Source organism: Cinclus cinclus, chromosome 6 (genome assembly GCF_963662255.1).
Source record: "Cinclus cinclus chromosome 6, bCinCin1.1, whole genome shotgun sequence".
Lineage (NCBI taxonomy): Eukaryota > Metazoa > Chordata > Aves > Passeriformes > Cinclidae > Cinclus > Cinclus cinclus.
Genome location: NC_085051.1, coordinates 17,083,632 through 17,111,196, shown reverse-complemented (window position 1 = coordinate 17,111,196; position 27,565 = coordinate 17,083,632). Strand labels below are relative to the sequence as shown.

The following is a 27,565-nucleotide window of genomic DNA, read 5'->3' as shown; positions in this document are numbered from 1 at the left end:
AAATTGCTGGATGATGGATTTTCCGTTCTACAACATGGTAAATTATATGGATAATAAACTGATGCACTATAGGTGCATAATGGAAGGAAAATGAAAATTGCCAGCCCATTTAAACTAACAAAAATAGTATCTAGAGGAATTTGTTCTTAATTTCATGGTCTTTTTTTTTTTTTTTTTTTTTTTTTCCCTCCTTCACAGTGTCACCAATTACATCAGTATGTGTTCATGAAGTGTGTGAGTGGTCAGAATGGTATGATGGTAATCTACAAACCCCTGGCTATGATGGGGGAGATTTTGAAACTTTTGATGATTTAAGATCAAAAGGTTATGAAGTCTGTAAAGCCCCAAAAGCTGTTGAATGCAGAGCAGAAAAGTTCCCTGATATACCACTGAAAGACCTTGGCCAAAAAGTAGAATGCAGTACAACACAAGGGCTTAGATGTTACAACAAGGATCAAATTTCAACAATGTGCAACAACTATGAAATCAGAATCCTCTGCTGTGTTTTTGTACCATGCTCCTCCACAACACCTGTGAGCACAGCAACCTGGGTCACAACTCCACCTCTGACAGAAACATCTACTGAAACAACGTATACATTCACAACAGCTTCTGAAAGTACAACCTTCATAACTTCAACTACAGAAGAAACAACAGCCACAACTGCAACCACAACACCTGTCACAACGTCACCTAATACAGTTCCTCTTTGTTTGAAAGAAAAATGTTACTGGTCAAGATGGTATGATGTCAGTTATCCAGGATCAGGTTACAACGATGGAGATTTTGACACCATTCAGAACATTGAAAATAATGGATACAAAGTCTGCGAAAACAGAAAGTATGTAGAATGCAGAGCAGTGCGGTTTCCTAATACACCATATACTCTACTAGAGCAACACATAACATGTAATACAGATGAAGGGTTAAAATGTTACAATAAAGATCAACTGCCACCCATCTGCTATAATTACGAATTAAGATTTAAATGCTGCACAAATATAACAGTGCCCTGTGAAACAACAACTGAAAGCATTACTACACCAGCACAGCCAACTATAATTTCCTCAACTATTAAATCCAAAACAGCACCAACGACTATTAGTTTACAAACAAAACATAAGACAACACCAAAATACACAGCACAACCAAAAACAGAATTCATACACACCAGAACAACATCGAAAACACCCATAACAATTGTGAGCTCCACCACAAGCACCACCTGTGAACCCGAAGTGTGCAGCTGGAGCGAGTGGTTCGACGTCGACTTCCCCTCCTCGGGGCCCAACCAGGGAGACTTTGAAACCTACGAGCACATCCGCGCCGCCGGCAAGCGAGTCTGCCGGCAGCCAAAGCAGATTGAGTGCCAGGCGGAGGACTACCCCGACGTAGCCATCCAGCAGGTGGGACAGGTGGTGCAGTGCGACGTCCACTTTGGACTGGTGTGCAAGAACGAGGACCAGACGGGCAAGTTCAAGATGTGCCTCAACTACAGGATCCGCGTGCTCTGCTGCACCCCCAACTACAACTGCTCAGTCCCCGGCCCCTACAGCACGGCGAGCACAACAGTCCCGTCCTCCACCTCCACGCCCTACATCTCCAGCACCACGAGTCCTACCTCCACCGAAATCATCACCACCACCAGCCCTTCTACGCCGACGACATCTTCCACATCAGTCCCCATCGTGAGCTCCACCACCACGTCCACCACAAGCACCACCTGTGAACCCGAAGTGTGCAGCTGGAGCGAGTGGTTCGACGTCGACTTCCCCTCCTCGGGGCCCAACCAGGGAGACTTTGAAACCTACGCGCACATCCGCGCCGCCGGCAAGCGAGTCTGCCGGCAGCCAAAGCAGATTGAGTGCCAGGCGGAGGACTACCCCGACGTAGCCATCCAGCAGGTGGGACAGGTGGTGCAGTGCGACGTCCACTTTGGACTGGTGTGCAAGAACGAGGACCAGACGGGCAAGTTCAAGATGTGCCTCAACTACAGGATCCGCGTGCTCTGCTGCACCCCCAACTACAACTGCTCAGTCCCCGGCCCCTACAGCACGGCGAGCACAACAGTCCCGTCCTCCACCTCCACGCCCTACATCTCCAGCACCACGAGTCCTACCTCCACCGAAATCATCACCACCACCAGCCCTTCTACGCCGATGACATCTTCCACATCAGTCCCCATCGTGAGCTCCACCACCACGTCCACCACAAGCACCACCTGTGAACCCGAAGTGTGCAGCTGGAGCGAGTGGTTCGACGTCGACTTCCCCTCCTCGGGGCCCAACCAGGGAGACTTTGAAACCTACGCGCACATCCGCGCTGCCGGCAAGCGAGTCTGCCGGCAGCCAAAGCAGATTGAGTGCCAGGCGGAGGACTACCCCGACGTAGCCATCCAGCAGGTGGGACAGGTGGTGCAGTGCGACGTCCACTTTGGACTGGTGTGCAAGAACGAGGACCAGACGGGCAAGTTCAAGATGTGCCTCAACTACAGGATCCGCGTGCTCTGCTGCACCCCCAACTACAACTGCTCAGTCCCCGGCCCCTACAGCACGGCGAGCACAACAGTCCCGTCCTCCACCTCCACGCCCTACATCTCCAGCACCACGAGTCCTACCTCCACCGAAATCATCACCACCACCAGCCCTTCTACGCCGACGACATCTTCCACATCAGTCCCCATCGTGAGCTCCACCACCACGTCCACCACAAGCACCACCTGTGAACCCGAAGTGTGCAGCTGGAGCGAGTGGTTCGACGTCGACTTCCCCTCCTCGGGGCCCAACCAGGGAGACTTTGAAACCTACGCGCACATCCGCGCCGCCGGCAAGCGAGTCTGCCGGCAGCCAAAGCAGATTGAGTGCCAGGTGGAGGACTACCCCGACGTAGCCATCCAGCAGGTGGGACAGGTGGTGCAGTGCGACGTCCACTTTGGACTGGTGTGCAAGAACGAGGACCAGACGGGCAAGTTCAAGATGTGCCTCAACTACAGGATCCGCGTGCTCTGCTGCACCCCCAACTACAACTGCTCAGTCCCCGGCCCCTACAGCACGGCGAGCACAACAGTCCCGTCCTCCACCTCCACGCCCTACATCTCCAGCACCACGAGTCCTACCTCCACCGAAATCATCACCACCACCAGCCCTTCTACGCCGACGACATCTTCCACATCAGTCCCCATCGTGAGCTCCACCACCACGTCCACCACAAGCACCACCTGTGAACCCGAAGTGTGCAGCTGGAGCGAGTGGTTCGACGTCGACTTCCCCTCCTCGGGGCCCAACCAGGGAGACTTTGAAACCTACGCGCACATCCGCGCCGCCGGCAAGCGAGTCTGCCGGCAGCCAAAGCAGATTGAGTGCCAGGCGGAGGACTACCCCGACGTAGCCATCCAGCAGGTGGGACAGGTGGTGCAGTGCGACGTCCACTTTGGACTGGTGTGCAAGAACGAGGACCAGACGGGCAAGTTCAAGATGTGCCTCAACTACAGGATCCGCGTGCTCTGCTGCACCCCCAACTACAACTGCTCAGTCCCCGGCCCCTACAGCACGGCGAGCACAACAGTCCCGTCCTCCACCTCCACGCCCTACATCTCCAGCACCACGAGTCCTACCTCCACCGAAATCATCACCACCACCAGCCCTTCTACGCCGACGACATCTTCCACATCAGTCCCCATCATGAGCTCCACCACCACGTCCACCACAAGCACCACCTGTGAACCCGAAGTGTGCAGCTGGAGCGAGTGGTTCGACGTCGACTTCCCCTCCTCGGGGCCCAACCAGGGAGACTTTGAAACCTACGCGCACATCCGCGCCGCCGGCAAGCGAGTCTGCCGGCAGCCAAAGCAGATTGAGTGCCAGGCGGAGGACTACCCCGACGTAGCCATCCAGCAGGTGGGACAGGTGGTGCAGTGCGACGTCCACTTTGGACTGGTGTGCAAGAACGAGGACCAGACGGGCAAGTTCAAGATGTGCCTCAACTACAGGATCCGCGTGCTCTGCTGCACCCCCAACTACAACTGCTCAGTCCCCGGCCCCTACAGCACGGCGAGCACAACAGTCCCGTCCTCCACCTCCACGCCCTACATCTCCAGCACCACGAGTCCTACCTCCACCGAAATCATCACCACCACCAGCCCTTCTACGCCGACGACATCTTCCACATCAGTCCCCATCGTGAGCTCCACCACCACGTCCACCACAAGCACCACCTGTGAACCCGAAGTGTGCAGCTGGAGCGAGTGGTTCGACGTCGACTTCCCCTCCTCGGGGCCCAACCAGGGAGACTTTGAAACCTACGCGCACATCCGCGCCGCCGGCAAGCGAGTCTGCCGGCAGCCAAAGCAGATTGAGTGCCAGGCGGAGGACTACCCCGACGTAGCCATCCAGCAGGTGGGACAGGTGGTGCAGTGCGACGTCCACTTTGGACTGGTGTGCAAGAACGAGGACCAGACGGGCAAGTTCAAGATGTGCCTCAACTACAGGATCCGCGTGCTCTGCTGCACCCCCAACTACAACTGCTCAGTCCCCGGCCCCTACAGCACGGCGAGCACAACAGTCCCGTCCTCCACCTCCACGCCCTACATCTCCAGCACCACGAGTCCTACCTCCACCGAAATCATCACCACCACCAGCCCTTCTACGCCGACGACATCTTCCACATCAGTCCCCATCGTGAGCTCCACCACCACGTCCACCACAAGCACCACCTGTGAACCCGAAGTGTGCAGCTGGAGCGAGTGGTTCGACGTCGACTTCCCCTCCTCGGGGCCCAACCAGGGAGACTTTGAAACCTACGAGCACATCCGCGCCGCCGGCAAGCGAGTCTGCCGGCAGCCAAAGCAGATTGAGTGCCAGGCGGAGGACTACCCCGACGTAGCCATCCAGCAGGTGGGACAGGTGGTGCAGTGCGACGTCCACTTTGGACTGGTGTGCAAGAACGAGGACCAGACGGGCAAGTTCAAGATGTGCCTCAACTACAGGATCCGCGTGCTCTGCTGCACCCCCAACTACAACTGCTCAGTCCCCGGCCCCTACAGCACGGCGAGCACAACAGTCCCGTCCTCCACCTCCACGCCCTACATCTCCAGCACCACGAGTCCTACCTCCACCGAAATCATCACCACCACCAGCCCTTCTACGCCGACGACATCTTCCACATCAGTCCCCATCGTGAGCTCCACCACCACGTCCACCACAAGCACCACCTGTGAACCCGAAGTGTGCAGCTGGAGCGAGTGGTTCGACGTCGACTTCCCCTCCTCGGGGCCCAACCAGGGAGACTTTGAAACCTACGCGCACATCCGCGCCGCCGGCAAGCGAGTCTGCCGGCAGCCAAAGCAGATTGAGTGCCAGGCGGAGGACTACCCCGACGTAGCCATCCAGCAGGTGGGACAGGTGGTGCAGTGCGACGTCCACTTTGGACTGGTGTGCAAGAACGAGGACCAGACGGGCAAGTTCAAGATGTGCCTCAACTACAGGATCCGCGTGCTCTGCTGCACCCCCAACTACAACTGCTCAGTCCCCGGCCCCTACAGCACGGCGAGCACAACAGTCCCGTCCTCCACCTCCACGCCCTACATCTCCAGCACCACGAGTCCTACCTCCACCGAAATCATCACCACCACCAGCCCTTCTACGCCGACGACATCTTCCACATCAGTCCCCATCGTGAGCTCCACCACCACGTCCACCACAAGCACCACCTGTGAACCCGAAGTGTGCAGCTGGAGCGAGTGGTTCGACGTCGACTTCCCCTCCTCGGGGCCCAACCAGGGAGACTTTGAAACCTACGAGCACATCCGCGCCGCCGGCAAGCGAGTCTGCCGGCAGCCAAAGCAGATTGAGTGCCAGGCGGAGGACTACCCCGACGTAGCCATCCAGCAGGTGGGACAGGTGGTGCAGTGCGACGTCCACTTTGGACTGGTGTGCAAGAACGAGGACCAGACGGGCAAGTTCAAGATGTGCCTCAACTACAGGATCCGCGTGCTCTGCTGCACCCCCAACTACAACTGCTCAGTCCCCGGCCCCTACAGCACGGCGAGCACAACAGTCCCGTCCTCCACCTCCACGCCCTACATCTCCAGCACCACGAGTCCTACCTCCACCGAAATCATCACCACCACCAGCCCTTCTACGCCGACGACATCTTCCACATCAGTCCCCATCGTGAGCTCCACCACCACGTCCACCACAAGCACCACCTGTGAACCCGAAGTGTGCAGCTGGAGCGAGTGGTTCGACGTCGACTTCCCCTCCTCGGGGCCCAACCAGGGAGACTTTGAAACCTACGCGCACATCCGCGCCGCCGGCAAGCGAGTCTGCCGGCAGCCAAAGCAGATTGAGTGCCAGGCGGAGGACTACCCCGACGTAGCCATCCAGCAGGTGGGACAGGTGGTGCAGTGCGACGTCCACTTTGGACTGGTGTGCAAGAACGAGGACCAGACGGGCAAGTTCAAGATGTGCCTCAACTACAGGATCCGCGTGCTCTGCTGCACCCCCAACTACAACTGCTCAGTCCCCGGCCCCTACAGCACGGCGAGCACAACAGTCCCGTCCTCCACCTCCACGCCCTACATCTCCAGCACCACGAGTCCTACCTCCACCGAAATCATCACCACCACCAGCCCTTCTACGCCGACGACATCTTCCACATCAGTCCCCATCGTGAGCTCCACCACCACGTCCACCACAAGCACCACCTGTGAACCCGAAGTGTGCAGCTGGAGCGAGTGGTTCGACGTCGACTTCCCCTCCTCGGGGCCCAACCAGGGAGACTTTGAAACCTACGCGCACATCCGCGCCGCCGGCAAGCGAGTCTGCCGGCAGCCAAAGCAGATTGAGTGCCAGGCGGAGGACTACCCCGACGTAGCCATCCAGCAGGTGGGACAGGTGGTGCAGTGCGACGTCCACTTTGGACTGGTGTGCAAGAACGAGGACCAGACGGGCAAGTTCAAGATGTGCCTCAACTACAGGATCCGCGTGCTCTGCTGCACCCCCAACTACAACTGCTCAGTCCCCGGCCCCTACAGCACGGCGAGCACAACAGTCCCGTCCTCCACCTCCACGCCCTACATCTCCAGCACCACGAGTCCTACCTCCACCGAAATCATCACCACCACCAGCCCTTCTACGCCGACGACATCTTCCACATCAGTCCCCATCGTGAGCTCCACCACCACGTCCACCACAAGCACCACCTGTGAACCCGAAGTGTGCAGCTGGAGCGAGTGGTTCGACGTCAACTTCCCCTCCTCGGGGCCCAACCAGGGAGACTTTGAAACCTACGCGCACATCCGCGCCGCCGGCAAGCGAGTCTGCCGGCAGCCAAAGCAGATTGAGTGCCAGGCGGAGGACTACCCCGACGTAGCCATCCAGCAGGTGGGACAGGTGGTGCAGTGCGACGTCCACTTTGGACTGGTGTGCAAGAACGAGGACCAGACGGGCAAGTTCAAGATGTGCCTCAACTACAGGATCCGCGTGCTCTGCTGCACCCCCAACTACAACTGCTCAGTCCCCGGCCCCTACAGCACGGCGAGCACAACAGTCCCGTCCTCCACCTCCACGCCCTACATCTCCAGCACCACGAGTCCTACCTCCACCGAAATCATCACCACCACCAGCCCTTCTACGCCGACGACATCTTCCACATCAGTCCCCATCGTGAGCTCCACCACCACGTCCACCACAAGCACCACCTGTGAACCCGAAGTGTGCAGCTGGAGCGAGTGGTTCGACGTCGACTTCCCCTCCTCGGGGCCCAACCAGGGAGACTTTGAAACCTACGAGCACATCCGCGCCGCCGGCAAGCGAGTCTGCCGGCAGCCAAAGCAGATTGAGTGCCAGGCGGAGGACTACCCCGACGTAGCCATCCAGCAGGTGGGACAGGTGGTGCAGTGCGACGTCCACTTTGGACTGGTGTGCAAGAACGAGGACCAGACGGGCAAGTTCAAGATGTGCCTCAACTACAGGATCCGCGTGCTCTGCTGCACCCCCAACTACAACTGCTCAGTCCCCGGCCCCTACAGCACGGCGAGCACAACAGTCCCGTCCTCCACCTCCACGCCCTACATCTCCAGCACCACGAGTCCTACCTCCACCGAAATCATCACCACCACCAGCCCTTCTACGCCGACGACATCTTCCACATCAGTCCCCATCGTGAGCTCCACCACCACGTCCACCACAAGCACCACCTGTGAACCCGAAGTGTGCAGCTGGAGCGAGTGGTTCGACGTCGACTTCCCCTCCTCGGGGCCCAACCAGGGAGACTTTGAAACCTACGCGCACATCCGCGCCGCCGGCAAGCGAGTCTGCCGGCAGCCAAAGCAGATTGAGTGCCAGGCGGAGGACTACCCCGACGTAGCCATCCAGCAGGTGGGACAGGTGGTGCAGTGCGACGTCCACTTTGGACTGGTGTGCAAGAACGAGGACCAGACGGGCAAGTTCAAGATGTGCCTCAACTACAGGATCCGCGTGCTCTGCTGCACCCCCAACTACAACTGCTCAGTCCCCGGCCCCTACAGCACGGCGAGCACAACAGTCCCGTCCTCCACCTCCACGCCCTACATCTCCAGCACCACGAGTCCTACCTCCACCGAAATCATCACCACCACCAGCCCTTCTACGCCGACGACATCTTCCACATCAGTCCCCATCGTGAGCTCCACCACCACGTCCACCACAAGCACCACCTGTGAACCCGAAGTGTGCAGCTGGAGCGAGTGGTTCGACGTCGACTTCCCCTCCTCGGGGCCCAACCAGGGAGACTTTGAAACCTACGCGCACATCCGCGCCGCCGGCAAGCGAGTCTGCCGGCAGCCAAAGCAGATTGAGTGCCAGGCGGAGGACTACCCCGACGTAGCCATCCAGCAGGTGGGACAGGTGGTGCAGTGCGACGTCCACTTTGGACTGGTGTGCAAGAACGAGGACCAGACGGGCAAGTTCAAGATGTGCCTCAACTACAGGATCCGCGTGCTCTGCTGCACCCCCAACTACAACTGCTCAGTCCCCGGCCCCTACAGCACGGCGAGCACAACAGTCCCGTCCTCCACCTCCACGCCCTACATCTCCAGCACCACGAGTCCTACCTCCACCGAAATCATCACCACCACCAGCCCTTCTACGCCGACGACATCTTCCACATCAGTCCCCATCGTGAGCTCCACCACCACGTCCACCACAAGCACCACCTGTGAACCCGAAGTGTGCAGCTGGAGCGAGTGGTTCGACGTCGACTTCCCCTCCTCGGGGCCCAACCAGGGAGACTTTGAAACCTACGCGCACATCCGCGCCGCCGGCAAGCGAGTCTGCCGGCAGCCAAAGCAGATTGAGTGCCAGGCGGAGGACTACCCCGACGTAGCCATCCAGCAGGTGGGACAGGTGGTGCAGTGCGACGTCCACTTTGGACTGGTGTGCAAGAACGAGGACCAGACGGGCAAGTTCAAGATGTGCCTCAACTACAGGATCCGCGTGCTCTGCTGCACCCCCAACTACAACTGCTCAGTCCCCGGCCCCTACAGCACGGCGAGCACAACAGTCCCGTCCTCCACCTCCACGCCCTACATCTCCAGCACCACGAGTCCTACCTCCACCGAAATCATCACCACCACCAGCCCTTCTACGCCGACGACATCTTCCACATCAGTCCCCATCGTGAGCTCCACCACCACGTCCACCACAAGCACCACCTGTGAACCCGAAGTGTGCAGCTGGAGCGAGTGGTTCGACGTCGACTTCCCCTCCTCGGGGCCCAACCAGGGAGACTTTGAAACCTACGCGCACATCCGCGCCGCCGGCAAGCGAGTCTGCCGGCAGCCAAAGCAGATTGAGTGCCAGGCGGAGGACTACCCCGACGTAGCCATCCAGCAGGTGGGACAGGTGGTGCAGTGCGACGTCCACTTTGGACTGGTGTGCAAGAACGAGGACCAGACGGGCAAGTTCAAGATGTGCCTCAACTACAGGATCCGCGTGCTCTGCTGCACCCCCAACTACAACTGCTCAGTCCCCGGCCCCTACAGCACGGCGAGCACAACAGTCCCGTCCTCCACCTCCACGCCCTACATCTCCAGCACCACGAGTCCTACCTCCACCGAAATCATCACCACCACCAGCCCTTCTACGCCGACGACATCTTCCACATCAGTCCCCATCGTGAGCTCCACCACCACGTCCACCACAAGCACCACCTGTGAACCCGAAGTGTGCAGCTGGAGCGAGTGGTTCGACGTCAACTTCCCCTCCTCGGGGCCCAACCAGGGAGACTTTGAAACCTACGCGCACATCCGCGCCGCCGGCAAGCGAGTCTGCCGGCAGCCAAAGCAGATTGAGTGCCAGGCGGAGGACTACCCCGACGTAGCCATCCAGCAGGTGGGACAGGTGGTGCAGTGCGACGTCCACTTTGGACTGGTGTGCAAGAACGAGGACCAGACGGGCAAGTTCAAGATGTGCCTCAACTACAGGATCCGCGTGCTCTGCTGCACCCCCAACTACAACTGCTCAGTCCCCGGCCCCTACAGCACGGCGAGCACAACAGTCCCGTCCTCCACCTCCACGCCCTACATCTCCAGCACCACGAGTCCTACCTCCACCGAAATCATCACCACCACCAGCCCTTCTACGCCGACGACATCTTCCACATCAGTCCCCATCGTGAGCTCCACCACCACGTCCACCACAAGCACCACCTGTGAACCCGAAGTGTGCAGCTGGAGCGAGTGGTTCGACGTCGACTTCCCCTCCTCGGGGCCCAACCAGGGAGACTTTGAAACCTACGAGCACATCCGCGCCGCCGGCAAGCGAGTCTGCCGGCAGCCAAAGCAGATTGAGTGCCAGGCGGAGGACTACCCCGACGTAGCCATCCAGCAGGTGGGACAGGTGGTGCAGTGCGACGTCCACTTTGGACTGGTGTGCAAGAACGAGGACCAGACGGGCAAGTTCAAGATGTGCCTCAACTACAGGATCCGCGTGCTCTGCTGCACCCCCAACTACAACTGCTCAGTCCCCGGCCCCTACAGCACGGCGAGCACAACAGTCCCGTCCTCCACCTCCACGCCCTACATCTCCAGCACCACGAGTCCTACCTCCACCGAAATCATCACCACCACCAGCCCTTCTACGCCGACGACATCTTCCACATCAGTCCCCATCGTGAGCTCCACCACCACGTCCACCACAAGCACCACCTGTGAACCCGAAGTGTGCAGCTGGAGCGAGTGGTTCGACGTCGACTTCCCCTCCTCGGGGCCCAACCAGGGAGACTTTGAAACCTACGCGCACATCCGCGCCGCCGGCAAGCGAGTCTGCCGGCAGCCAAAGCAGATTGAGTGCCAGGCGGAGGACTACCCCGACGTAGCCATCCAGCAGGTGGGACAGGTGGTGCAGTGCGACGTCCACTTTGGACTGGTGTGCAAGAACGAGGACCAGACGGGCAAGTTCAAGATGTGCCTCAACTACAGGATCCGCGTGCTCTGCTGCACCCCCAACTACAACTGCTCAGTCCCCGGCCCCTACAGCACGGCGAGCACAACAGTCCCGTCCTCCACCTCCACGCCCTACATCTCCAGCACCACGAGTCCTACCTCCACCGAAATCATCACCACCACCAGCCCTTCTACGCCGACGACATCTTCCACATCAGTCCCCATCGTGAGCTCCACCACCACGTCCACCACAAGCACCACCTGTGAACCCGAAGTGTGCAGCTGGAGCGAGTGGTTCGACGTCGACTTCCCCTCCTCGGGGCCCAACCAGGGAGACTTTGAAACCTACGCGCACATCCGCGCCGCCGGCAAGCGAGTCTGCCGGCAGCCAAAGCAGATTGAGTGCCAGGCGGAGGACTACCCCGACGTAGCCATCCAGCAGGTGGGACAGGTGGTGCAGTGCGACGTCCACTTTGGACTGGTGTGCAAGAACGAGGACCAGACGGGCAAGTTCAAGATGTGCCTCAACTACAGGATCCGCGTGCTCTGCTGCACCCCCAACTACAACTGCTCAGTCCCCGGCCCCTACAGCACGGCGAGCACAACAGTCCCGTCCTCCACCTCCACGCCCTACATCTCCAGCACCACGAGTCCTACCTCCACCGAAATCATCACCACCACCAGCCCTTCTACGCCGACGACATCTTCCACATCAGTCCCCATCGTGAGCTCCACCACCACGTCCACCACAAGCACCACCTGTGAACCCGAAGTGTGCAGCTGGAGCGAGTGGTTCGACGTCGACTTCCCCTCCTCGGGGCCCAACCAGGGAGACTTTGAAACCTACGCGCACATCCGCGCCGCCGGCAAGCGAGTCTGCCGGCAGCCAAAGCAGATTGAGTGCCAGGCGGAGGACTACCCCGACGTAGCCATCCAGCAGGTGGGACAGGTGGTGCAGTGCGACGTCCACTTTGGACTGGTGTGCAAGAACGAGGACCAGACGGGCAAGTTCAAGATGTGCCTCAACTACAGGATCCGCGTGCTCTGCTGCACCCCCAACTACAACTGCTCAGTCCCCGGCCCCTACAGCACGGCGAGCACAACAGTCCCGTCCTCCACCTCCACGCCCTACATCTCCAGCACCACGAGTCCTACCTCCACCGAAATCATCACCACCACCAGCCCTTCTACGCCGACGACATCTTCCACATCAGTCCCCATCGTGAGCTCCACCACCACGTCCACCACAAGCACCACCTGTGAACCCGAAGTGTGCAGCTGGAGCGAGTGGTTCGACGTCGACTTCCCCTCCTCGGGGCCCAACCAGGGAGACTTTGAAACCTACGAGCACATCCGCGCCGCCGGCAAGCGAGTCTGCCGGCAGCCAAAGCAGATTGAGTGCCAGGCGGAGGACTACCCCGACGTAGCCATCCAGCAGGTGGGACAGGTGGTGCAGTGCGACGTCCACTTTGGACTGGTGTGCAAGAACGAGGACCAGACGGGCAAGTTCAAGATGTGCCTCAACTACAGGATCCGCGTGCTCTGCTGCACCCCCAACTACAACTGCTCAGTCCCCGGCCCCTACAGCACGGCGAGCACAACAGTCCCGTCCTCCACCTCCACGCCCTACATCTCCAGCACCACGAGTCCTACCTCCACCGAAATCATCACCACCACCAGCCCTTCTACGCCGACGACATCTTCCACATCAGTCCCCATCGTGAGCTCCACCACCACGTCCACCACAAGCACCACCTGTGAACCCGAAGTGTGCAGCTGGAGCGAGTGGTTCGACGTCGACTTCCCCTCCTCGGGGCCCAACCAGGGAGACTTTGAAACCTACGCGCACATCCGCGCCGCCGGCAAGCGAGTCTGCCGGCAGCCAAAGCAGATTGAGTGCCAGGCGGAGGACTACCCCGACGTAGCCATCCAGCAGGTGGGACAGGTGGTGCAGTGCGACGTCCACTTTGGACTGGTGTGCAAGAACGAGGACCAGACGGGCAAGTTCAAGATGTGCCTCAACTACAGGATCCGCGTGCTCTGCTGCACCCCCAACTACAACTGCTCAGTCCCCGGCCCCTACAGCACGGCGAGCACAACAGTCCCGTCCTCCACCTCCACGCCCTACATCTCCAGCACCACGAGTCCTACCTCCACCGAAATCATCACCACCACCAGCCCTTCTACGCCGACGACATCTTCCACATCAGTCCCCATCGTGAGCTCCACCACCACGTCCACCACAAGCACCACCTGTGAACCCGAAGTGTGCAGCTGGAGCGAGTGGTTCGACGTCGACTTCCCCTCCTCGGGGCCCAACCAGGGAGACTTTGAAACCTACGCGCACATCCGCGCCGCCGGCAAGCGAGTCTGCCGGCAGCCAAAGCAGATTGAGTGCCAGGCGGAGGACTACCCCGACGTAGCCATCCAGCAGGTGGGACAGGTGGTGCAGTGCGACGTCCACTTTGGACTGGTGTGCAAGAACGAGGACCAGACGGGCAAGTTCAAGATGTGCCTCAACTACAGGATCCGCGTGCTCTGCTGCACCCCCAACTACCACTGCCTCTTTTCTACCCCCTTGACCACTTCCAGCCCATCCCCCATTATTACCGGAAGTCCATATTTTTCTACCACCTCTTCTCCTTTTTTTTCAACTACACCGTGTTTTTGCAAGATTGGTGATGCTATTTTTTCTCCGGGTTAGTTAAATTTTTTTTTGGATCCTTTTTGTTGTTTTCCAATCTTTTCCATTTTTGCTTGTTTTGTGGTTTTTTTTTTTTATTGATTTTTATTCTACCTTTTTTTTTCCCCTCCATCCCTTAATTTTTTTTCCCTATTTCTCTCTCTTTTTTTCTTCAGGTGACTTGATTTACAACAGAGTCGACAGTGAAGGATGTAGATTGTATGCTATCTGTAGCCCAACATGTAATATTGAACGACATAGTGTGCATTGCAACTTCATAACTTCACCAGCCATTACTTCCTCTGAATGGTCTACAATAACAACATCAGTTCCTCTGCCTCCCACCTCTACAAGTGCTAATTTTCGTGGTTGTGTTTCCACTATTTATCCTCCATTACAAGTACGTCATTTCTGTGTTATTTTTCTGCTCTTGATATAATATAATTTCTTGCGTGGTACCAGATAGGAACAGTTTCTGGTCTTTAAACTTTACATATGCTAATTGTCTTAATTAGTTTGCTAATGAAGTGCCCTATATTGGATATAATATTTGATTTTTCCTTTTTCTGAATTTTAGTTTTTCATACTGCTAAGGCAAGTTACAATATTTTTTTTTGTTGTTTTATTTTTCATAAGACTCTTTGATGCTCTGCATATATAAGTTGTCTTTTCACTAACATAATAGTAGATGTTTTCCTGTGGATCTTATTTTTTTACTATGGAGAAATATTTAAGTAAAACTTGCATCTTTTTCTGTTCTCCTGCCCTTTTATGTATGGTCATTTAAGCTTCTTTTATTGTTACGTTCTGTCTTGTCCTTAAAGTATGCTATACACAGAGTAGAGGAAATCAGTTCCTGTAACCTAATACATGGCCCCCAAGCCCCAGAAGAGCTCTTCATGCAGAAGAAACAAGTGTAGTTTATGTTCCCACATCCTTTTAAGTGTTAAGAATGAATCCTGGAGAATATTTATTTCGATATATGAATATACAGAAAAGTTGTAGACCACTTTTTACTATCACTGTGAATATTCATTTTCAGTTTTTGCCTTTAGATTTATTAAAGCAAGCATTTTCTATTCCCCATACCATGGTCAGAATTTTGAAAACCTCTAGTTGCCATTAAAAATCATTAATACCACAAATTGAAGAGAAGTAACACATTGATTTTGTTTCCAACATCGCCATTATTTGGAAACATTATAGCATAAACATAAGAAGAGGAGTAAAGGTTATGTTTGTTTGCAGAATTTTGTGACAAAAACCTATTCTTCGTTTTTCAGCCTGGAGAAAGATTCAAATTATCCAACTGCACAGAAGTCATCTGTAATGGAGACAATGACATAGATGTAGTACCAACGTACTGCCCACCTGTAAAGGAAATTACCTGTGCAAACAAATATCCACCAATGCTGGTACCTGATGAAAATGGATGCTGTTATCGATATGAGTGTCAATGTAAGCACCACTAGATTCAGGAGTTGTATTTTTTGAAAAAAAAAAAAAAAAAACAACAACGACAACAACAAAACAAACAAACAAAAAAAACCCCTGGACTTTACACAGATTATATGGGCATTTAAATTTCTTAGGGTTGTTCTATAAATTGTAGTATCCTCAGTTTTTAACTTTTCTTCTGCATAAATTCTCATCTTAATCTTCCAAATATTTTCTCTGTACCAGGTGTGTGTAGTGGATGGGGTGATCCTCATTACATTACTTTTGATGGAACCTATTATACCTTCCTTGAAAACTGCACTTACGTCCTGGTGAAACAGATTGTCCCTAGATATGACAACTTCCGTGTTTACATTGACAATTATTACTGCGATGCAAAAGATGGACTCTCCTGCCCTAAATCCATTCTTATTTTCTACAAATCTGCAGAAGTGGTGCTGACTCGTGAACTCGTGAATGGTGTGATGACTAATGTGGTAAATATTTTTTTCTATTTTTGCATCCAAGAAATAGTGTCTATAAGCCTTACTGATGCTATTCTGAGGTAGTTTTTTTGAATTGTCTAGGTAGTCTGTCACATCATTGAGGTGATCAGGGCAGATCATATCACTGGTGGGGGGGGAAGTATTGCACTGGATGCTTAGAACAAAATTTGTATTTCATGAAAACTGGTGCATTGTGCCATACACTTATGTAAACAAACACACTTTGACAAAAAACAAGTGCAAGTTGAAAGTAGGAGTCTTCTTTTGGGGGGAAGATGGATATGTTTCCCTTTTTTGCTGGATGACTCAGAATGCTTTCTCTATATATGGATCTTCAGGCAGCAAACAGCACTGAGGTGATTCCCCCTTCAATTTCCTACTGTGAACAAAGGTACAGCTGTAGAAAAGGGTTGACTAAGATGGTGACATCACCTTCATGATCCAATGTATTGCTGGCAAACCAATGAAAATGAAAAGATAGTCCCTCTCTTACATTGGAGAATCTATAGGAAGGGAGAAAAGTTTGTCTGAATAGGCACTTGCCTTACAGTGCGTTGACAAATTCTCAGTCAGATGCACTTGGTTCCAGTGATTCCCTGTGAAGTAAAACAGTAACCGACAATTTTAACTCATGCTTTAGCCTGATTCAGTGAGAAGAGAGTTGCAGAGCAATTTCTGACAAAAAAACTATTAGGCAAATACACTTAACTTTATTAGCTCATATAAGATACTGGCTACAAACTGAAAAATTTAACAAATAAATATGATCACTACTATGTAAAACTGGCACTAAGGGCATCTGACTTCATTCTGAATTCAGACAACACTTCCAATGTCAATTACTATGTAATATAGGGATGGTGCTAAAGGAAATTACCACACATTTTCATACGAAAAATGTTTCCAATACACGTAATCATGAGGGATATAATGAAAATACTTGGATTTATATGCATAGAATATTGTGTATGTGTATACAATCAGCACAAGCACAGTACACAGAGATCACTTCGATTATTATCACATTTTAGCAATATAGTAATACAAGCCAAGATATTAATGCAAATATATGCTATCATTAGGATGCTAATGGGAGCTGTATGTGATGAACAATATGGAGTTTTGCTAATTATGAAAATTAGAAAATATATTATTTAAAACAATCAGGCAGAAGCAGTGCTTGTTCTGATGTGGTGTTTTGTTTTGTTTTTTTAACCCTGCATTCAGATGTACTTCAATAAAAAGATTGTTGAACCAGGCTTCAAAAAAGATGGTATTTCTTTCTCCACTCTTGGCATCAATATGATTGTTGAAATAGAAGAAATTGGTGCTGTTATAACCTTTAGTGGTCTGATTTTCTCTGTGAAGCTCCCATACAGCAAATTCGGCAACAACACAGAAGGACAATGTGGTAAGAAGGATGCGCACATTGGAGGGGGTCCTCTTTCCCCACTCCTACCTTGGTTATGCTCACCCATTCTGGAAATGCAGTCTTAAATTTTACAGAAGTTTTGAAACAGCAGCAAATGGAAGCGAGTACAGTTCTGCTCTTCAACATCTGTAGGATGTCAAAAGCTCAATATTTCTTTGGGCTTGGGGTTTTACATATGTTTTTTCATAACCTAAAATTCACATAACTAGAGAAAGCATTCCCTGTGAAGCAAGACAAAATATGCATTTCATAAACACATCACACCTAAACATATCAGCCCAGGAATGTATTGTGCATCTCTGATGTGGCCTATGAGACTTACCTAGCTTGTCTTTTCCAGGAACATGTACAAACAATAAAGCAGATGAATGCCGCTTACCAAGTGGTAAGATCATTTCCTCTTGTCCCCAAATGGCTCATCACTGGATTGTTGACAACAACAAGGAGTGCCATGGAATACCAATATTACCATCTGTAACCACACCTCCACCAAAGCCACAATGTGAAACACCTCGCCTCTGCAAGCTTATCTTGAGCAAGTAAGAAAACAAATTTAGTTTTTCTAGAAAAACTGTCTCAGTATCTTAAAAGAAGAGTAACAGATAAAGCTTTAGCATGTGTTAACAGCTGAAAATGTCAGCTTAACAGCAGAATCTATACAGTCAAAGGCCTTTGCAAAAGAAACTGCTCTGCCTTAATGACTTGCATTCCAAAGATAAGTGAGCAAAGAGAGGTAAAGTCAGAAAATCAGGGATGTAGCAAGCACTAAAATCAGTACTCCCTGGATGCAAGACTTCCAGAGTATGCTCATCAACTATTAAGCAAAAACTGAACTCTGAATTTGAACAGGGTCTGCAGTGCAAATCATAAAGAATCCAGTTACCAAACAGGTGAAGAGAGCAGATGCAAACAGCTGAAAAATGTCCTTCATTCTTTGTACATTTTGCCTAGAACATGGAGTTTGAAAAGAATAAAGGCTTGTTTTCCTGAAATATTTCCTCTACCTGTGTAGGCTGACAAAAGCCTTTTTCAGACAAGTTATTTATAAAGATCCTCTTATACATGCTTTCTGTAGTATCTAGTAAGTTTGGAGCTATTTTATGTGTGAGTTTTCTATTGCTACTTTTTTCATTCCTTTTTTCCTCAATCTGGTGCAGTTGCCTTTTACACTAAATTTCTGGTGTCAAACTGCTAAAAAGTTGTGTACACATACAGAAATACTATGACCATTAACGTTTTCAGAAAAAAAAGACACTTCAGGTTTCTTAGTCTTTCCTGAATCTATCCTCCAGCTTATTGGCCATTCCTAGGGTTTTGTTTCTCATACCTTTCTTTCTGAAGCAGAGTCACGTGTTATTAACTGGAAAGTATTGTCTGACAAGAACAGACTTTGTATAATGGTTCATTAACATAGAAGGGGTTTGATTTCTTTATTGTCCGCAGGGTTTTTGCGGAATGTCATACCGTGATACCACCAGAACCATTTTTCAAAGGCTGTGTTTTTGATGGATGTCGCATAGACGATGAATTCATGCAGTGTTCCAGTTTGGAGATATATGCAACAGAGTGTGCTGCTAGAGGTGTCTGCATTGACTGGAGAGGAATGACCAACAATACATGTTGTAAGTATTGCAGGACTCAAAATATGTGTGATAAATGCTAGAAATTAGTGTTTTATTCACTAAACATGCCTTATATCTGGCACTTGGTTACTGTCTACAAAAATCCAATGGGGTCTTTCTCACAGAAGCTGCAGATGAGGAAGGCAAAACTATAGTAATTTTTTGCTGAAAACAAATACATTTGCTGTCAATTTTTAATTTTTTTTGTCTTTTTCCATACAGCATTCAGCTGTCCATCAAGCTTGGTATATAAGCCATGTGGGCCTATTAATCCAGTTAACTGTGACCAAAGGTATGGAAAAACAAACAAACCCCACTCTGAAATAGCTGCTTATATTTTTCTTATCTATCTACTTTCCTCAGAAATTTGAGTTATTTCGTTATGAAATGTGTTGTGTATTTCACCAATTTATTCAAGGTTTATAAATACCAGTCATCTCTAGGAACATGTGCTTCCTGTCGCCCTTTGGAAAGTGTAAATTTTGTCTTGTATCTGACACAATATGCTGCTCTGCCCCCTGCCTCACCACAAATGTTATACTTAAGCACATATATTCTTCCCATTCCAGCTATGAGCGTCCCGGTTATGGAATAACTGAAGGCTGTTTCTGTCCTGAAGGAATGACACTTTTGCGTGCAGAGAGCAGCATCTGTGTCTCTGAATGTGGTGAGTTATCTGTAGCTAGTTTGGGGAATAAATAGACCTTGGCATTGTTAGTCAGGAGGCCTGAGCTCTACAGTGATCTTCTACATGGTCAGATCATTGCAAATCACCCTCCCTAAGTGCCCCAATTACAAACTGAATAATAGTCAATAGTACCTTTTTTTTCCCCATCATCCTTCCTTACGTGAGACCCACCAAGATGGTAGAATTCTATAGTTCAGCAAAATTAGTCTGCATGTTTGTTTTCTTGTTAGCTTTATCTTCACAGTATTTTTATTTGAAACTGCATATATGTACTCCTTTGTGAGTTTTCAGTGTTGTAAATACCCATCCGTTTGTCTGTTTTTTTCTTTCTTTCCAGTCTGCAGAGAACCAAATGGAATGTCCAGATGGGTGAGTATCACGAGTGTGGCTTTATGAGCACAGACAAGTGAAACAAGATGATCTTTAGTGTTCTGCTAAATCGAAGCTCTGTCACAAATATTTGTTCACTTTCAATCTTAAAAATAGTACGTTCTAGAGTACCTCTAAGAAATTCAACAGTAAAAAGTGATAAAATATTATTTCAATAACCTCACACACAGAAAAAAAACTTAAAAAGAGAGAGAGATGGTAATAGTAGAAGTTAGGCATATGTGCTTATTTCATTTCCACAAGTTTGGGTCACTAAAATTACTAGAAATGAAGGGGAACATGGATAACAAAATTTACCTGATACTTATCATGCCTGCATTCTTAGTTTCTCAGATGCATAGAAATCAGCAACCTCATGTGAAAATGAGTATGTCATATGATAATTTCTTATTCAAAAAAGGATGTGAAGCGATTCAATCACTTCTTTTAGAACTCCAGTAACCCTCATACCAACACTATTAGCAAATAGAAAGTAATAGCTTTGTGAACTCAAACCTTTAGTGGCCTCCAATATCTTCCCCTAATAAGCAGTTTGAGGGTCTCCTATAAAATCTAAAATATGAAAAAGATTATATAATCAGTTATCATTATATGCATGAATATGTCATTCGGAAGCAAATTAAATTATTTTGGTTTATTTTTATATTTAATTTTTTTTCTTTGTCTGTGCTTTTCTTTTCTATTTAGCCAGGAGAAAAATGGACAAAAGATTGCCGGGAATGTGTCTGTGACAAAAACACTCTTAAGGTGAAGTGTACAAAACATGAATGTTCTCTGACACAGCAAGTATCTTGTGAAGAACCAGGTTACGTACCTGTTCAGATACCAATACCAGAAGATCCATGCTGCACTAGGACTGAGTGCTGTAAGTACTGTCTTAGTTCTTTATCATGAGGAATGTGCTATATTAATTTTAGGAAACAACAGCAATCATTTCTCCTTTTTTAATACTTTGCATTGATGTCATAATGCTTTTCTCCCTCATCCTGCTTTTTGAACCTTCTTGCAGAGCATACAGTAAATGCCTGAAGATAACAAATTAAAAGACTAAAAGATTTGTTCTAGTTAGACATAGAAAAGTAACTGAAAATCTTCCATAATTTAGCATTGAAAGCCTTTAATACTGCCTCTATCTGAAACAATATACAAAAACCCTTCAAAACACTTTCTATTTCAAAGACCAATATTAGGAAAATTAACTTTTAAAACCAGTCCTGATTATTTAAAAATTGCTCAGGAAAGTTCCAGAACCAGTTGTCAGACCAGAGAGTCATCAGATTTCCCCATTGCTACAAATTTGTCTTTGAAATTATCTCCTTCCAACAATTACCACTCTGTTTTTTGCAGTGTTTTGTTTTACAAAGGTTGTGGGAAAACCTGATCACATTGAAAACACTGTGGCATGTAGACTGAGTTAGTCATTAAACTATCTTGTGTAAGCACCTCGGGAAAACTTCAGAAATTTAAGTAAAACAAAATTGCTTAAATTAAATTATTTATTATGAGCTTATTATTTTCTATATTCTCTTATATGAAACAGACTGCAACACAAGCCTCTGCCCTGGCATCACACCCCAGTGCTTAGAGGGACAGGAAATAATCACAGTAATGCCACCTGGAAACTGCTGTCCTGTCTTTGACTGCAGTGAGTATTGTGCACCCTCTTCATGTGATATTTACTGCTGTATTTTTCAAAGTTACAAAAGCCTTATGGGAGAGATGCAAATTATCTGTGTTATCATATTGGTCATATGTGAATAAAGGCTGCTGCCACAGGCCTATGAAGCCAGCCTACAAAGCAGAAATTTTTTCATGCATTTCTGCCTCTTAAAACTTATACCTCCTTCTTCCTTCTTTACAGGACAAGGCTGTGTAGTCAATGAAACCTATTATGCAGTAAGTACAGAGCTACTCACTATAAAAATACACTTTCACATAGTTCACAGTGCAGTGTTTTTGAGACACCTGTCACAGTCCGTATTTTCTAGGAAGGCTTGTGATAAAACATTATTCATTATTTCACTGAGGTTAACACTCTCTGTACAAGCAAAAGCATTTTCTGCTCTCCTTTCTACAATAGCAGAATTCGATTCCAAAATTGGTATTACCAAACCAGAAACTCTGCTTAAATAAAACAACCAAAATTTTATTTATTGATAGCTTAGCCTATACATAGTTCATCTTTGTATTTTCTGTGATGTGTATGCACAGAGCAGCTTGTTTTAACTGACTAATAATGTTTTTTCCCAACTTGCCCTAGCCTGGAGCTGCCATTCCATCAGGCCCCTGTGAAGAATGTACCTGCTCTGAATCCTCTCCCTCAAGACCTCAACGCCCTACAGTCAGGTGCCAGACTGTAATCTGTGACACCTACTGCCCGCTGGTGAGTGCTGTGCTGCTCTCAGAAATCCCTACCCCACTTAGCTTGAGTAGCAACCAGTTAAGATCTGTGACCTGACTTATTGCTATTCTCTCCATTTCTTTCAAAACAGGGCTATAAATACACAGTGGAACCAGGACAGTGCTGTGGCACGTGCAAGGCAGCAGCTTGTGTAGTGGCTGTGGGAGACAACATCACACATGTGCTCCATGTAATTATCTCTGGTTTAGTTCACTTTTGGGAAGCTCTGCTAGTCTTCCCATTCTTTCCTCTCCTTGTATGTGTCACATTTATTTCCTCCATCTCTTCTCATATTATACAAATGCTTACTCAGGCAGGGACTGGACAGTCTCCACATAGCTTAAGCAATACCCTACACTACAAAATGCCAGTTCTAAGACTTCTGGAAGCAACTGTGATATGATACTGAACAATGGCTTTCAGAAATGAACATAGCACAATACATAGGTGAAAGCAATGGGCTTCAGTTTGCCTCCTGTTCTGTAACTGTAGCACACATTTTGTTCGAAGGATAATTTTATCTGTGGAGGCATTTTGACACATCCATAGATTATAATGACAAAACCATCGAAATGTAAATTATTCCTTCCAAATGAGTCCACGTACTCACCCTATTCACACAAAAAGCACATCCCTAGCCAGATAAAAATAGTCTCTTCACTTGATTAATGAAAAACACCTAATAGCAGCATGATAATATGGCAAATAATTATCAGCTGAAATTCAAGGAATTTGCTTGGAATAATCAAACTACTATACACAGCAACAATAAGCCATTTGGGGGAGAGGGGGGTGTTTCATTTTTATATAAGATTATTTTAATTTTATTTAATTTTGACTACTTTCAGGAAGGAGAATACTGGAATCCACCTGGTGATAACTGTACTGTTTACACATGTGAAAAACATGCTGACCAGTTCATTCAAGTCATCAAAAAGGCAAGCTGTCCTGCCTATAACCCTGATGAGTGTGATCCAGTAAGTACTGTTCCACCAATTCTCATTTTTGGAAAGGTTGCAGTGCCTAGCACCAATGATAGAGGGATCATGGTGTTCAATGAAAATAACTTAGCAGAAGCATCATGCAGGAAGTAGATCTCCTTTTATTCTCTCTGAACCCAGTTAATTTTATCTCAGAAAATCAACTCCAAATTAAAATGAGTGATATTTCAATCCTCACTGAGGATCTGACATTAGAGAAAAGCATAATGCTTTGGATTCCTAAAAGTTTCAGGTGACCTAGAAGCTAAAATCAGCCTCTGGCAAGTCAGTTATTCAATTCATTTTTTTACCCTATTATAATCCTTCACCTCTATGGACTTTGGTCACAATATTTTGACTTACAGATGTTATGAGCTTTATTGCTTGCTGAAATTGTACTGCTAAACTGAGTTTAGTATTTCAACTTTCAAATAACTCTTATTAATATTACTGAAGTGCCCTTAATATTTAGCCTTGCTTGAAGTTAGATTACGTGTCAATAAAAAAAAAAAAAAGTCCCTTGTGCCAAAGAAAATTAAGAAGCAGGGAAAGTCTACTTTAGTATGCAGATATGAAACCTGAGTTATCCTTTTGTGTTTTCCCACTAAGGAGGATGTCAAATTATCTGATGATGGCTGCTGTTTAGTGTGCCGAAGAACACCGAAACGTAAGTAATAATAATTTTGTTAAAAGTATTGGCTTTCTGTGCCTGATTAGGTGTATTAGCCCATTTTGCACAATGGGTGCATAGCCCATTTTGCACAATGGGTGCATAGATAGAAGAGGTGAACTGACCCGGTTTGTGTTGACTACTTCACTGGGGTGAGAAAGGAAACAGGCAGAAAAGAAAGGAATGGGACATTTCTGCAGCGTGTTTTAGGTCCTTGTGAAACAGATAGCAAACTTTCCCACCTCCTAAAGTTCAATTCTGGCTTTTTTTGTGGGAGGATGAGGACTATGACTATTCTCCAATTTTCATAGATACATTGTCTTTAAGGAGGAAAGAGATGCCAGTTCTGAGAGATGGGTGTACATTGAGTAGCTGCCACACTACTGCTCTTAATTTCTGCATCCTGCATCAAGTTTCGTAAGAAAAAGGGAAAGTTTCATCCACTGATAACAGAAACAGCAAGTCTTCATTTGGCCCTCAGCAATTAAAAGAAAAATGCAGTGACTTAGTCTCCTATTTCAGCTCCATCCCCTCAGTTTTCAGTTGCAAACTATTGTATTGTACACAGCTATCTATTTATATGCACATGTATTTTAACCTATTTTCCTTTGCTTTGTGGTGATCTCAGTTTGCACGAAGCACAATATGACTACTGTCATCAACTATAATGGCTGTGTATCTCCTGCACCTGTTGAGATAACATACTGTGAAGGCAGCTGCGATGCTTACTCACGGTAAGTGGCGTGAAAGATAATTGTGGTCTCTTGTCTTCTACTCTTTACACCAATTACATCAAGCAAATCACAAGTGCTTTTCTCATGTGATCCACCCATTCATCAACTGTTTCCATTGTGCTAATTAACATGATATCTACTAGCTTGATTACCTCAAGATGCAGTGTTTAACAGCCTGTTCAGTATTATAGTGAATAGACCTGAATTTTGATTTTGCCCATTTAAAACTGAGGTTATTTGTTTCTCATTATTCTCTCACTGGACTGGTTCACTATGTGATCTGGAATAATTCTTTACTTTTTCTGTGGCTTAATGAAGACTTAGTCATCAATTTTTACAATGAGGAGCAATTTAACTCTATTTCACACAATACTGTAAGCACACACAACTTCTGGTTATGTTTTGTGATGGGTGGGAGGGGCAGTGTTATTCCTCACATAAATTCTGAATCTCTTGCTTTCATTGGTTTTTCAATCAGATATTCTCAAATGACAAACACAATGGTGCACAAATGCTCGTGTTGTCAGGAAATGAAGACCAGCAAAAGAAAGGTGACTCTGACGTGCAGTGATGGAACCTCCCTTGATCACTCCTACACCTATGTGGAGAAATGCAGCTGTGTGGGTGCTGAGTGCATTACCCAAGACAGCAGCCAACAGCAGACACAGCAGACAAAGACCTCTCAGGAGCAAGCGAATGTCAAAAATTAGAACTAGAGAGAAGTCCTCAGACAAGGGCTGATCATAAGACTAAATAAAGAAACTTCAAAAAATACAAAAGTGTCAAGAGCAGCTAAAATTTTGGATGAACAGATGTTTTCTGCATGAACCCCCAGTATGTCTGTCTACAGAATTTCAGTTTTCATTATCAGTATCTCTCCCATTGTATTTTTCTTTTCTTTTACACTTTGAGAAGTACAGCATAAGTTCATCTTGAAATATTCTGTTCATTTGTCTTCTGCAAAGTGCTGGACTTTTAATAACATTTTCATTCCAGTTCACAGAGAAAAATCAAAAGACAAATGAAGAAAAAAAAACAAGCCCAAGGAAAACTGTACTCCCATGCTTTTCAAAACTATAATACTTTGAACAATTTGTGATGGACATTTTCCCTATTTCATGAGGAAAAGGAAAAAAGTCCTGTTGTGAGAAGCTGCTGCACACTACATTTTGTTTACATAACACAGTCAGCATAGTAGCTGTATGAAAATACAGATTTTTTTATTTTGTTTGTTATGTTGTTAACTGTTTACAGAAGGAATATATATATATATATTTGCCAACAGAGGCATATGAAGGATTTTTTAAAACAGAAGTATAATAATAATAATAATAATAATAATTGTAAATTCTTTCCTAGGAAGCTTTAAAAACTTGAACCACTGCTATTTATTATTTTTTTAACTGATTTTTTTTTGGAAATTTCTTTCAGAATTAATGTTATCCCATTTGTTACTCTCTGTCATGTTGTCTGGGTATGGTATATTTTCTTTTGGTTTTGAATATTATTTTATTTTTGTTCCTTAAGAAACAAAAAAGAAATTATGATTAATAAATTTTGAGCATTTTACAGCACATCTGCTTTGACTTTTCAGTGAATCCCTTGCACGACAGTTGGTGGCTGCATAAAACATAATTCCAGGTCTAATGTCAATGTGGGCTGTGGTACCTTACCCCCTATAGAGCTTTGATACTGCTTTGAATGAAAAACACTCAAAAACAAACACATCACTTCAGGTGCTATCAAGTAGTGAATTCTCAGACAGCACACACCTCTGAGTCTGCACATGTTTTGTAGTCCTGAAAGTTTTTTATCTGACTGGCAAAAACTATCCAAAGAATTTCCAACCAGTCTCATGTTTTAGAGCCCACTGCAACATAGGTAAATCTCTGACATGGCACTGTTGTAAATCTATGCAATTACTACTGAGAGGAAAGCTGATGCCTTTACAAATGATTTGCTGGGTGAAGGTGTGGGTGTTGATGTGTTTGAAAGGGGTCCCAGTGTCTCTACTGGCTTTGGATGGAGCCCAGAGCTCAGCTCCTGACACAGACAAGGGAATGCACAGCCTGAGTTTCTGCACTTTGGGGTAACACAGCAGGTTCAAGGGGGGAAGATGTGCTGGGTGGTTCAGGAAGGCTGTGCCTTCCTGGTGCCTCAGCAATGGGCAAAGGAAGAGGGCAGCAGGTGCCTGGAGTTTTGGATAAAAGGAGGCTGTGCCCCCTCTGAAACACTCCACAGGTGTGTGTCCTGGTGGATTCTCTCCATTTCAATAACGTTGGAGGACTCCTGTGCCTCCTTTTTGGGCATAAACTTCTGGCATTTGTGCAATTTTCCTGACAATTGGTGACTCATCCAGGATCCTTCCATCGTCTGGGTCCTGCAGGAGCAGCCGGAGGTACCTCACCCGGTTTTGGTGACAGCTCCCTTCAGTGCTGGCCAGCACCAGCAGATTGATGGGGTACCCGAGATCGTCCAGGAGACAGGAGAAGCAGACCAGGGGCATCTGTGAAGAGTCCATAGGGAACAAGCACTGGACATGGGTGCCCAGAAGGGGCAGTAAGGGAAAGTTGAGGAGGGTCTCGGCAAATCTCACCGGT

General features: G+C 48.5%; 1 protein-coding gene across 1 annotated transcript in view; it reads left to right on the top strand.

The window, feature by feature from the left end:
• The window catches only part of LOC134045530 (mucin-5AC-like), a 48,148-nt gene extending 22,473 nt beyond the window's left edge, over window positions 1–25,675 (top strand). The window contains exons 31-45 of the mRNA XM_062495355.1: window positions 199–14,121; window positions 14,282–14,324; window positions 15,337–15,563; window positions 15,789–16,039; window positions 17,276–17,459; window positions 17,821–18,019; window positions 18,924–19,102; window positions 19,325–19,394; window positions 20,128–20,159; window positions 22,042–22,076; window positions 22,441–22,563; window positions 23,430–23,558; window positions 24,171–24,228; window positions 24,860–24,965; window positions 25,444–25,675. Coding sequence (XP_062351339.1) covers window positions 199–14,121; window positions 14,282–14,324; window positions 15,337–15,563; window positions 15,789–16,039; window positions 17,276–17,459; window positions 17,821–18,019; window positions 18,924–19,102; window positions 19,325–19,394; window positions 20,128–20,159; window positions 22,042–22,076; window positions 22,441–22,563; window positions 23,430–23,558; window positions 24,171–24,228; window positions 24,860–24,965; window positions 25,444–25,675 — 15,791 coding nt within the window. The remainder of the gene's footprint in view (window positions 1–198; window positions 14,122–14,281; window positions 14,325–15,336; window positions 15,564–15,788; window positions 16,040–17,275; window positions 17,460–17,820; window positions 18,020–18,923; window positions 19,103–19,324; window positions 19,395–20,127; window positions 20,160–22,041; window positions 22,077–22,440; window positions 22,564–23,429; window positions 23,559–24,170; window positions 24,229–24,859; window positions 24,966–25,443) is intronic.
• Window positions 25,676–27,565: the final 1,890 nt, after the last annotated feature.